The sequence below is a fragment of the Myiozetetes cayanensis genome, unplaced genomic scaffold, assembly GCF_022539395.1.
Source record: "Myiozetetes cayanensis isolate MyiCay16 unplaced genomic scaffold, myiCay2020 scf3, whole genome shotgun sequence".
Classification (NCBI taxonomy): Eukaryota; Metazoa; Chordata; class Aves; order Passeriformes; family Tyrannidae; genus Myiozetetes; species Myiozetetes cayanensis.
The window spans coordinates 20,415,998-20,429,812 of NW_026087521.1; the positions used below are offsets into that span (position 1 = coordinate 20,415,998).

The 13,815-nt window shown below is 35.5% G+C and overlaps 1 protein-coding gene across 4 annotated transcripts in view; it reads left to right on the forward strand.

Moving 5' to 3' along the window:
- Positions 1 to 13,815, forward strand: part of GRM8 (glutamate metabotropic receptor 8) — a 328,250-nt gene that overhangs the window by 57,550 nt on the left and 256,885 nt on the right. For all 4 annotated transcript variants that reach the window (XM_050325237.1, XM_050325236.1, XM_050325239.1 and 1 more), the window contains one exon: positions 6,336 to 6,552. In XM_050325237.1, coding sequence (XP_050181194.1) covers positions 6,336 to 6,552 — 217 coding nt within the window. The remainder of the gene's footprint in view (positions 1 to 6,335; positions 6,553 to 13,815) is intronic.

Consider the following 13,815-nt stretch of genomic DNA (forward strand, 5'->3'; position numbering starts at 1 on the left):
CCATATCAGAAGCATTTAGGTGTTATGGATCACTTCTGTTCCTGTGTTTTTGGGCAAAAAATAGTGACAACTGTGTTGCATTTTGTCACAAAACCCATATCTTTGTACAAAACCCATCCAAACATATAGGGAACTTTCAAAAGATTTGAAATAATCCATCGTTACCTCTTCATCATTAAGTGTATGAATTGCAAGCATCCTTGACAGAAAATACTATGATATTTACTGCAAATAGAATGACATGGAATAATTCAAATGGGTTTAAAAAAATCTTACCTACCAAGGGAAATCAGCTAATGACAGCTTTCAGATTATACTTTTGTTCTTTCAGTTTCCAAAGCTTTTAAATTCTACTAAACTTTTTTTTTTTGAACTAAAAGCAACTTAAATTGTATTCATCTGGGTCAAAAGCATACTTGTTTTTTCTTACTTTTGCTCTAGCTGATATGAACATATTTTTGGGGAGAGGTGGAAATCTCTGGTAATTCCTGAACAATATGAATTGCTGGACACATGATAAATACTGTAGTTAAGTGTCCTTAACATATAGAGCATCAAGTGTATTCATCTAAATAAATATAGCTTAGAATTGCCTCTGTTTAAAATATGAGTGAATACATGACTATATCTGCTGGGAAGATGTATTATTGTAGGTTACTTCTCCTCATGCTAAAATCCATGGAAAGAGGCTGAATCAAAAAACTTCATACGTTGAAACTTTTCCATGACATCAGCTCTAGCAAAAGTATTTTGTAGTTGATGGAGTTGGCAAGGTGTCACCCTGTTCAGCTGCTCTGAGCATTGAATGGGGCATCTCAGATCTCCAAAAGCATTACTGAAACTTAATGTGTTACATCTTCATGGGGTGATTTGATATTGGTTTATTCTGAAATGAATGAAACAAGGTCCTTAGTGATGGCATGGGTGACCGTATCCAGTTTTTGTCATAGATGGAAGGATGAAGACACTGTAGAAGATAGTTGAACATAAGATACCCTAATAGCCATGTGTAGCCAAAATGATCAGGATTGTGAGATTCAATGGAAGACATGTAGCTGTTTACAGTATTGTTCTACATGGTGTGTGTAGAACAGATGAATTAATCTCCCATGCTCTCTTTATTATCAGTGGACTGAAATGGACAGTTCCAGGGTGCGTTACATCTCCTCCTATGGTTAGTACAAAAAAGGAAATTTTTAGTATTGTTTGTTATAGAATAAGATATTATTAAGCTTCATCAAACTCTTTTGAATCTTGAATGTCCTATCTGAATGACTTTGGCATTACCGTGCTGCAGGCTAGCACATTTTTCAGACGCGAAAGCAGACTAAGGTGGTGTTCTGGCTGATGGCAATTTACAAATGTCACTAATAGCTAAAGTATAGTGACCTCAGCTCTCCTCCAGCAAGTGTTCAATATCTAGGCCCTGAGGATTCATTTCACTGCTGAGAATTTTTTGTACTCACAAAGAACTCTTTCTTGCTGTACAGAAGAGGGAATAAAAATCTTGAAAAGATGAGGTCGTTAATGATTAGTAATAGACATCTAAAATTCAGAAAAATCATCAAGTTAAAAACATCTTTCCACAGTCAAATTTTATTTCAAGTACTTTTACTCCTTTGCAAGTGTTATTAGTTGGTGGTAAAATCTGGTTGATACTGAGTAGTCATTAACTTAAAGTTTATTGACTCCAATTTTTTAGCTGCAATTATTACTATTTTTAATGTGCTATTGCTAATATTCCTCAAAAAAAAGGATTTCTTAGTGATTAGAGAATGGAAAAGAGAAATGGAATGCTAGTTGATATGTTAAAGTTAGTAGTGATAGGACTGAGTGGGTAGTGAAACTGAAGATGTGAGTAATTTAGGCCCATTACTCTTTGTGACTGTACAGCGTAGTTACTGCTGTGAGTATAACTCATAATTTTTAATGTTCAACATTACTGGTGATACCTTTCTCAGGTATTTTTTCTTATGAGCTTAGCTCATTTCACTGTCTGCTGTTCTGTTTCCAAATCATGCTTTCAGCTGAAAGACTGCACAAAAGAAGATGGCATTTGAAATGGCCAGCTGATGCTTTACATTGACAAATATAGCATGCAGACGGATTTAAAAGCTCAATAAAAAGGGTTCTAATGAACTTTTGCCCAAAACTCGAACAGCATGTAATTGAATAGAAATCATACTAAGAGATGGCTCCTGTGGTGAAGACACTCTACTAGAAGGGCACAATTAGGTCACATTGCTTCCTCTGCCATCCTCAGTTCAACTCTTCTGTGTTTTTGGGTTTGGATCCCAGCATTGGACCTACCAAACAGATCCAGGGTAATGCTCCTCTATGAGCAGTCCTGGATTCAGGAGCAGTGGGTGGCTTTTGTTTTCAGTGTTAAGAGGAACTGAAAGTGATTTACCACTTGGCTGAAATAAATCAAAAGTTACATTAGCTGCCTTTGGCACTCCTGAAGTTGTCCACACCTTCTCCTTAAGAGAGTACAAGTCTGTTTTGTAGTAATACTTGGTGGATATCTTGTACAGATGTTGTTCTCCCTCTGAGGAGCTGCCACAGTCACACTGTGGACAGTCAGTTCTGAAAGTACCTGCTCCATCTTCTCTAATTCTTTGGGGAGAAGACATTTTAGAAAAAAGATTTTGCATCAGATAGGAGATGTATATAGAATAATCCAGGAAAAACAGACTCTTCCTTACTGTAGATTTTGGGTTGAATGTATCTTGAAGGATTAGGTGCTCTGCTTAACAGGTTTTTTGTTGTTTGTTTGTTTGTTTATTATTTTTTCCTCCAAATTACTTTATTTTTGAAGCATGCAGAATCTTTTTTTTTTTTTTTTTTTTTTTATGATACCAGTGACTGAATAATAGAATGACATGAAGCCACCACTGACTTAGATTAAAGGAATGAGGGATCACTGGTAGTTTCATCAGTAGTTCAGTATGTATCAGGATTAAGACCAGTATGTAACTACAGAGAGATATTGTTTCAAAAAATTACACTAGGATTTTTTGTTTTTCAAGAAAGAGCTCAAGGCTTAAAAGTAATAAAAATAAGATTTCTATGAATTCCTCTGTATAATAATTTCAGGGAGTTCAAGTCTGTCACCCACTAGAAGTTGAGAGTTTATCAGAAGATTATAGGTTAATGGGAGGAAGTGGCCAAACCATAGGGCAGGAAAGTATAGAAAAAGTGTATCAATGAGCATTCTAACAGGAATGCTTTTAGCAATTGTCAGTGAATGTGACAGCTGTTGTGCGAGAACCGATTCAAATGTGGTTATATAATTGATTTTTTTTCCCCAAAAGAGAAGGAAATACGCTATTAACAGTGATATATATCACTTAGGTACAATGTAAAAGTTGCAAGTATGGTATTTGACTTAGAAAAACTAGACTGAGAAATCTAGAATGAGAAATATAAAACTCCTTTACAGGTCTCTTTCAAAATGCAAATTTATGTCTCGAGTCTGTTTTTATGGAGTTTTAAAAACACATATTACTGAATTGATAGAGCATAACAGTTCCTTTGCTTAGGCAGCATTATGTTCTGTCTTGTAAAATGTACTTGGGGACATGTAAAATGCTGTATTAAACTTACAGTCCATAATTAGAGTTGTTACATTTTAATGTATATGTTTTTTATTCATGGATTATCGAACCACTAAATCCAAACAATGTGTCCTCATGCTAAGCAATTTCTTTGAGTCTTATTCTGAGTCTTTTCACTTCCTGTGCAACTACTCCAAATTCTCAAATTTTAAAGCTGTTTTTCAGAGCTACCCTGTATACAAGTGTACATTTAAAAACAGGCAAGGAAGGAGTTTTCTGTTTGCTTTTGCATAAAATACTTTCAAAAAAAGAAATAAATGAGGCATTTCTGGGTGGAAGATCTGCAATTTTGGGGAGAAAATTCTTGAATATAGTGTTGTTTTTAACCATGAGGGATATATACAAAAAGAAATAAGGAAAATAATTGTATATTTCATTGCAAGAACCATTTTTTCCTCAAGACTTAGGCTTGGCTTGCTATTTAGAGATTGTCTTACTTGCTACTTTTACATGGAATATTGTTCTTTCCTGCTATTGAAAAGTTGGCAGATGTTACAAAGCAGTGGTGCATACTACTTGCATTAAGCATACTGTTGTGCCTAGTGATTTCAGGGTATGGTTTTGGACTCTATTCACCTTCTATTTTCTTCCAGTGTTATTATAAATGATTCTAGGGAAGTTGAACTGCGAAGAGCTGAAAAGTAAGAAAGTAACATCTCTTTTCTGCATATTCCAAGGCCCCAAATGAGTGATATTCGTAGTACATATAATACCTTTATTGATCTGACATGTCTCATTGCTGTGGTTGAACCAATGACTCTCCTACAAACACATATCTAGGATTTGCTATTCATCTAATACCTGAAGAAAAGTGGGAACTGAGAAACTTAATGGATATAAGTCTGTAGTCTGGGCTTCAAGATTTTCAGTGCTATTTCAGTGTCATTTTTTTTCCATATGTAACAAAATTGACTGGTTTAGAGAGTAACAGAGGAAGTTTAAAAGGGAAGGAAGCATATGTGCTCTAAATATGCATAATTGTGTTATTACATGCCAAAAATCTCTTGTCTGGAAAGAGATAAAGATTTTTCAAACACCTTGTGAAAGAAAGGGAATTTATACAAGGCAAGTTTTGTAAGAACAATTTATCCTTTATTTTTACTTGGTGTGTCTTTGCTATGTTAGGAATATTGATTTCCACAAAATATAACTTTTTCTGTGATCTTCCCTCTCCTTTTTTTTCCCATTCTCTCTGGTTGTTATTATAAAAACATTTCAGATTATTTATTCTGAGGCTTTTCCATGTGTAGAAAATTTGTTAAAGAAGAATACACCCAAGATACATAAGAGTTTATTTTGTTTGTTTCTGACTGAGCAGTGATTTTGTCACCCCTAAGGCAACAAACTGTTTTTTTCAGGCTGTAATAGTCTACACTGTCTATGGCTAATGACCAGACTCTTTGAATCCCTGACATTTGCCCCAAATCCCTTTTTTAGTTTGTACTGATGAGGAAACACTGTACTTGATGTAGTGGTTGGACTGAAACCTTCTACTGTAGCATCTGATAGACAGTGAACATTTACAAGATCACCTGTTACCTGGGGCTGCTAAATTTGGCTCTCAGCAGAATCAATTTAGTAACTCCATTCAGACTTCTTTCTCGAAAACTATTTCATGTTTTGTGAGACATGAGTTAAGCACCTATTATTCATATAGGTCACAAACACAATGCAATATTTGGAGTATCTTTCATTTTAAGCTAATGTCTATTTTATCAGTTTTGAAGGAGAAAATAATTCCCCTTTTAAGTTAGCATAAATTTTAATTTAATTTTCTTGCACCAAAATACGCTTCAGAATAATTCTTAAGTATCAGTAATAATTCATAAGTATTTCTTACAGATGGTTTCTTCTGGTCATTGCTGAACCATTTATTTAAGACAAGATTTACCAGAAAACTGCCCTAGTTTTTTTTGTTTGTTTGTTTGGTTGGTTGGTTGGTTTTATTTTGTTTTGTTTTGTTTCTCCCTAAGAGACTAATAATGTATTTTCAAATGTATTTCAGTTATTTAGGTTTGTTTCTACTAAGAATATTGAGGTGTTTTCTACAAAGTTTACCATCCTTGTAAGCTTTCTCCTTCTCTATATGTATACCATATACAGGTAATTTTTTAAGTTTTTTTTTTTCATCAAACAGCTTTTGCTATTAAATACATAACTTTCATATTCTTAAATAATGTACCATGCCATATTAAAACTACAATATGAAAAAACTATGACAGTGAAAGCTTGAAAAATGGTAATAAAATGGGAACACACATATGCATGTGCACAAGTAAAGAAAACAATGAAATGGAAATAATCCACATTTTACTTGTCAAAGTTAAGTGTAGCATTTTTAAGAATCACAGTCATAATAACTGACCTTTTCATCTTCTGTAGTAAGATTTCCCCCTTCCTCCTCCCCCCCGCCTTTTTTTTTCTTCACTTGTTTCTATCAGAGCCAGGATCAAAAGAGAAGTTGTAACACTTATATGTCAAGAATCATGACATCAGGAGCAAGACTGAATGCATTATTTCTTGGTGAGAGTGTTATACAATAAGGCTTGACTGACAGACAAAATCTGAGACGCTTTCTGATCAGCTGATATAATTAAAACAAGATACTTGGTTCTGCACAATGCCTGTGCATAATCTCTTTTGAACCTTTCAAACACAGAAGTATGTAGTGTAAAGTGTTACTATATTGGTTTGAATGACTTGTCATTCTATTTGCAGATACCTCAAATCAGCTATGCATCTACAGCTCCAGAACTGAGCGATAACACCAGGTATGACTACTTCTCTCGAGTGGTCCCACCGGACTCCTACCAAGCACAGGCCATGGTGGACATCGTGACAGCCCTTGGGTGGAACTATGTCTCAACGCTGGCTTCTGAAGGCAACTATGGAGAGAGTGGTGTGGAGGCATTCACCCAGATCTCCAGAGAAATTGGTGAGTGTATCTTTATCAGGTTTTGTATTTACAGCTACTGAGTTGCAGAGCATCACTGAGTTCTGCTTGGGTCTATGCAGGGTGATCAGAACACTCACGGCTGTGTTACCTGGACTCAAGTGGGCGATTTTGCTTCTTGTACATCTGCCAAGGTGATGGTTCTGGCAACTGTTTAAGAAGAGAGGCAAAAAATGTGTGTCTCTTGCCCCTTCTGGAAAAGAGGACTTCTTGATGAGTTAGGGGCAAAAAGCAACCACCATCTGAATTACAACCAGATTTGAGGAGATATGATTGATTTAACTTAGGAAAATTGTAATCCAGTGAGAGCTTTTTCCATGTTTCAGCACTGATAAATATAAGGGGTTTTATTTTGATGAATTTTTAAAACAACAAAAAAATCCTCTGAAATAAAAGACATAACCTTGTTCTTTTTCTTTCATGATGAAATGTACTGTACAAATACAGATATTATTATGAGAAGTATATTTAGGTCCCTTTGATCCTTTTGTTGTTTTTTTTTCCACACTTACCACAGTTATTTCTGGACTGAAGAAAATGTCTGTTTCTTAGAAGCAGAAGGTTTTGGATAGCTAGTCATAAGATGATAAGCAGCAAGTGTTTTAAAGGAGGGTGAAATTGGTCTTCACTAAGTGCAGTCTTAAATGACACACCAGAAAACCCCTGCAGAAGTCTTCCTCTCCTTTCTCAGAAACCCCAGATTAATCTACTGGATTTGACTTTCGGGGCATGTACATATGAAATCTGGTTCTTTTGAATCAGGTTGGGTGAGAAAATATGATCTCCCACTTTCAATAACTGCATGTGAGTATAGAGACCATCTCAATCATACAGGAAGGCACATGTGTGTTTCAAGTACTTATGCTTGAACCATAAAGGTAAGTGATTACTCACAACAATCTGGCAGTAGGACAAAACCACAGTGATTCATGCTACTAGGGAACCCGTGTATATAATATGCTTGGTAGTTTAACCAGTAAATACTCTTTTTCTAGGTTCTAAGCAGTACTGTCAGATCCTAGGTGTCTTCACGGGAGAGACTAAGCTGACTACAGTACCCTGCTTTGATCTGGAGTTAGCAAAGGCATGGATAATTCTTTCACAGTTCATATCTCAAAGAGACGATTCATCTATTGCAAATAGATTGGCTTCCCCAGACCCTCACTGAGTAGTTTATTGGCTGAAAAATCACTTATTCTTGAAACAATCTGTAACACAGCTAGTTCTGCTGAGTTCTGAAAGCAAACAAATAAAATAGAGTGTTCAGGACTTTTTACTCTTTCCTGTTTCCAGGAACATGAGACACTTCATATTTCTCATATCTCATATCACTGATTCCAGTGGGATGAGGTTCAACAAAGCCAAGTTCCGGGTCCTGCACTTTGGCCATAACAACTACCTGCAGTGCTACAGACTGGGGACAGGGTGGCTGGAGAGCAGCCAGGCAGAAAGGGACTTGGGAGTTTGGATTTACAGGAAGCTGAATGTGAGCCAGCAGTGTGCCCAGGTAGCCAAGAAGGCCAATGGCATCCTGACCTGGATCAGGAACAGTGTGGCCAGCAGGACCAGGGAAATGATTCTCCCCCTATTCTCAGTGCTGGTGAGGCCACACCTTGAGCATTGTGTCCAGTTCTGGGCCCCTCAGTTCAGGAAAGACATTGAGGTGCTGGAGCAGGTCCAGAGAAGAGCAACCAGGCTGGTGAAGGGACTTGAACACAAGCCCTATGAGGAGAGGCTGAGGGAGTTGGGGTTGTTTAGTCTGGAGAAGAGAAGGCTCAGGGGAGACCTCATAATTGGCTGCAACTACATGAGAGGAGGTTTTAGCCAAGTGTGTGTTGATATCTTCTCTCAGGCAACCAGCAACAGGAGAAGAGGGCATATTCTTAAATTGTGCCAGGGGAGGTTTAGGTTGGATGTTAGGAAGAAATTCTTTACAGAGAGAGTAATCAGGCATTGGAATGGGCTGCCCAGGGAAATGGTGGATTCTCTGTCCCTTGAGGTTTTTAAGACAAGACTGGATGTGGCACTTAGTACCATAGTCTATTAACTGTGGTGGTAGTGGATCAAGGGTTGGACTTGATGATCTCAGAGCTCCTTTCCAACCCGGCTGATTTTATGATCCTCCAAGGGGTGCAAAAAAACCACCTATGATTCAACAGTGACTTGAGTTTATGTCAGTTGGATCTTGATCTACCCTAGAATAAAAAAGACCATTGTCATTTGATAAATAATTAACATGAATAGGATTAAATAAATATTATTAACAGGATTATGAATCCAAAGCAGTTAAAATCATGAATGGGTCTCCTAAACATTACAAGGACTGTGTAATACCAGGAAGCACAATAAATCATGATTTGTGGTTTTATTTATCTTTTTTTTTTCTTCTTTTTTTTCCCCTTGTGATTTATGTTTTCTACTAGAACACTTGATGCTCAACCTCGGTGCTCACAGCAGCTTACCAGCTATTGTGGGTACCACACAATCTAACAGTTCTAAAGAAGGAAAGCAGAGGGAGGCAGGACAGACAAGTAATTTTTATTTCCTAGAGAAATGTTCAAGTAAATAATCAGGTAAATCATATGTAACCACAGGGACAAGATTGATAGCCAGTGCAGAATTGTCAAGAACAAATAGTATCAAAGCCATCTAATAAAAAACCATAATTTTCTTTGACAGGATAATAGCTTATAGCTGAAGAAAAAGCAGTTGATGTGTCATGACTCTTGAATTTTGTAGTGCTATCTCAACTGTCACATGCAATATTCTCCTGAGCAAATTTGGAAATTGTGATCTAGGTGAAAACATATAGACTGGATGCAGACCTATCTAGAAAACTTTACTTAGATTTCTGTTTAAATGAAAAAATGCGTTATGTCGTATTTGACAGTTGTTTATGCTGGCTCAGGTAGTAGCTGATATTTCCATGTTTAACCCAAGTGGGCTAGGAATGAGGAATACTGTAAAATCTGGAGGTTACTTTAATCTCAGGACTAGGTGTTGTTTTGGAAGATATTCTTAGAGTCCAAATCTGAAGACATAGTCTGGAAAAGTAAGAATTTAAATGACACATGCAAGGCATTGTACTTCAGCAAGAAGGATCTGAACAGGAAATTCAGATGGACTGGTCACAAAATACTATTAAAAAAATTATGTGAGGATGACAATAAATTATAACCTGTTTATATTACTCTTGTTTTAATGGACCATGCAGATGAGCATGCCATCTGTAAAATAATTTGAGTAATCCTCTAATTTGCCTGTCAATTGTGGAACCTCATAACTGAGCAAGGGGGTTAGCCTAAAGAAGAGTTTACTAAGAAGGGAAGGTGATGGGAAATAGTGCTTTTAGTTAGGCTTTTACAGAAAGATAGAGGACACTTGCTCATCCAAATACAGTGTATGTAAACAGAAGTAATGGAATCAGTCTCTAGCATGATTCTGTCTAGATTTGGAGAAAGTCTCTTTTAATGTTTAAGACAAAACATTATATCGGCTTGCTTGGGGACATTTTGTAACCTCCATTGCTAAGGATGTGGGAGAATGCATTAGACAAACACCTGTCCAGTGGTTATGTAAGTGTAGTTAGTTTTTCCTTGGGGCTGGGAGGTGGGTTGAATGATTTCTTAGTGTCCCTTTCAGCCTGATCCTCTTATTCTCTGTCCTCAGACTTTTCACCTGAACCATAGGACTGGAAATGCTTTTAAAATGGAAAGTTTGGATAGCATCTAACTATGAGGTCTGAGACAATAGAGTTTACATAGGTTTGTAAAAATCATCATACAGTGTAAGACTGCAGACAACAGCAAAAGTTACCAACTCTGTGTTAATAAATTGTGTGTTAAGAGAACCTAATTAGGACACTGCTCCCCTTGTGCAGCTGGTATGCAAATGAATAGGACAGCTCAATTCTTTGCTGAGTACTTTACTCAGATCCTATCTAATATAAGTAGCCAACAACTGGAAGCAAAAAGAATTAGAAGTATAATGAAAAGCAAAAAAAAATTGAAGAAAGGATGTGAAAGATATTGATATATTCATTTCTGAAAAAAAATCAATGCGTGAGAGGACATAAGATAACAGATTTGAAAATGCAAATAGGAAAGCTTGGGGTTTTTTTGTTTATTGTTCGGTTTTATAAAGTTGAAAGAGAGTTGAAAAAGGAGTTGCATTTCACATATGTTTAAAATAGGGATTAATTTTATGTACTTATAATGTCATTTTTGGTTGTGAGCTTGACTCCCTCTAATTTGCAGTTTGATTGGCCCTCTGTTCAACTTCTATTTCTTGATCAGTAACAGGAGCAGAAAGGAAGAAACAGGCTCCCAAATGAAATGTGGAATACTGAAAAGGTCAAAGTGGTGCTACCCTGATGTGTCACCGAATATATTACATATCCAAATCTCCTCTCATTTTAATGACAAAGATTCTGTCTGCAACAAAGCATAGCTGGAAATTAAATATTTTACATTACAATGATTGGAAGGAGATTAGGGAATGGCCCTAATTCCAACTCATTCTTCCATACATTATTGTTTGAAGACAATAATTAAAATTTGTAGAATTTTTTAATACCTTTAACAAGTTAATCAGTGATATTACTGTAATCATTTTGACACCATCATCAAATAATTTTGGTACATTGACCAAAGGAATGAATTCATGCAAATTGCTTAAGAGTTTAGGAATTAAACTGAAACTTGACTCAGCAATAGAAACTAAAACAGGGAAAAAAAGAAAGCACATTTTACTAAGTCCTCATTAAAATGTCATGCTAAATATTGGTCTTCTATTTATTTTGTGGTTAATTATCTTTGACAAAATAAATGTTGGAAAGTCTCTAATCTGACTTTCTTTTAATGGTTCATTCCCTCTGTGATTAGAAACCAGAAGTATGTACCATTAGAGATAAAATCATGGGATGCTTTTCCTTTTTTTTTTTTTTTTTTTTTTTATTCAAAATACAAAAGCATTTGGTTCACACAAATTCCTTTGGGTTCAGAATACTTGCTCAGTTAGTGCAATGTTTGTACTAGAAAGGGCAACAAATCTACAAATAATAGATGAAATGCTACATGACAGATTTTATTAGCCACTATTATTATTATTTTATTATTATTATTTATTGGTCAACTGCTGATGGGTACTGGCAGTGAAACACCTATGAAACTGTTAGAAGAGGAGGCAAAAATGATAAAGGCAGGGAACTGAGCTGATCATTAAGAATAGGTGAGAAACTTGAGCGTTGCTTGCCCCTTTTTGCTTGTAAGTTGATTTTGTGTGTCTTGCCAGAGTTGTAAAGAAGACAGCAAAGTGCATTTAGCACCAGATTTTTGACTGAAGCAAAATGACATAACTTCATGACAACTTTACTCCAGAAGAGAATGATGTACTTATTATCAATGTATGCCCTTGAATACCTGTTTTTAGGAACAGTGGTCTGTAGTTTTACTTACTCCTTTTATACTGGTATATTGCAGTTAAGAGCATTTTTTTCTGAAGAGTTAGCACAGTTACTTTATGATATCTCATAATATTTTATCTATACAGTGACATTGAAAAGTATATACTTAATTATAATGAATACGTATGCATTGTATACATACAAAAGCATTGTACCTCTGCTTTTCTACAGATTTTTTGATTTCTTCTTACAGAATCACAGAATCACAGAATAGTTAGGGTTAGAAGGGACCTCTGGAGATCATCCAGTCCAACTCCCCTGCCAAGGCAGGGTCGCCTAGAGCAGGTCACACAGGAATGAGTCCAGGTGGGTTTTGAATGTTTCCAGAGAGGCAGAATTACCTTTAAAAAGTGAAAGTCTATTGGGAAACAGTGAGGGAGGTTTGAGGAGGAAAATAAAACTTAAGAGATGTAACCTTTCCTCTCCACTTAGACTATTAATTCATAATTTAGAAATAGGATGGATTGCTGTTAAGATTAGTTCAAATTTCCTGCAGTAATCCTTGTATATTTTTGATATAGATCTAAAGCTTTTTGTATTTTGTAAAGTAAGCTGATGAATAGATTTCTCTCCCAACCCCAAGGTGTTACTTAATAGAAGATTAAAAATTCTTGCAACATTAAGATGGAAGAAATACAATACATGAAATGTAACGTTTTCCCCAAAGATATTTCTCCTTTAAAGGTTGTTTTCAAGCTTAACAAATTAATTTTCACAACTAATCATATTCTAACATACCCTCACAAAGAGTAAACAGTTTAATTCAGTTTAAAGTTTATGCAGCTAAATTCTATTGATAGCACTGTATTTCAAGCTGCAAGCTGTAATTAATAATAACATGATATAATTGGCTTCAGGAACTTCAAAGTAACATTTGAAAAATTACAAAATCAGATGGTAGATGTATTAATAGTGCAAAAACTTGAAAATTATTTCAGCAGTTTTTAATATTTGTGCCAATTAGTACCTGATAAAGAACAGTGTAATTTCTAGGGATTTAAAATGAAGGACCATTTTAATTTCTCTCAGTGGTGCTAATCAATGTGATATCTTTAGCTATAATTATTTGTTTTCTCTATAGTTTTAGGGAGGTATCTGGGAGCAGTAAGCATACCATCTTGGTATGCACTCTGACTCTGCAGAAATTGTTCTAAGAGTGACTTCATTAGCTCTTGAAGGGTTTCTTCATCTGTCAGTTAGCTGAGGCACTTTTTAAGCATTCTGTAGAAAGCTCACAAGTTACTGTACTGTAAGTACTACAGAAGACATTGGACTATGACTTTTTTTTCTTTTTACTTCATCTGAACACTGTTGGTTGTGAACACAAATTCAAAGAATAATAAAGATGTCCAGGAAAGATCCAGTTCTAGTTCAAGTTTTTAAAATGTAAAAATACAAACAAAATTATAAATGTGTTGATGCTAATTTTAAGAAAGTAATCTTATTAGATTAAAAATTAGATTCAACAGAAGTATTTTTGTTGAAATATATTGTGTGATGTTCATAACCAACATGCATTTTCATGATGAAAGCTGGTTTTTCAAATGTGGAACTCTTTGCAGGAGTGGTTGGAAATTACAAGTTTCAGTGTCTATAAACTGAAGTCAATTTTAGGGAAACCATTTCAAATAAGATGTGTGGTGTACTTATTAATACTAGAGGTGGAAAAGCATTTTAAAAATACTAAGAGATACTGGTATATTTATTTGAGATTTAAATAATTAAGTGAAATGTTTCTAAAAGGAAGGTCACTACAAAATGTTGGGCCAAATTTAGAAATC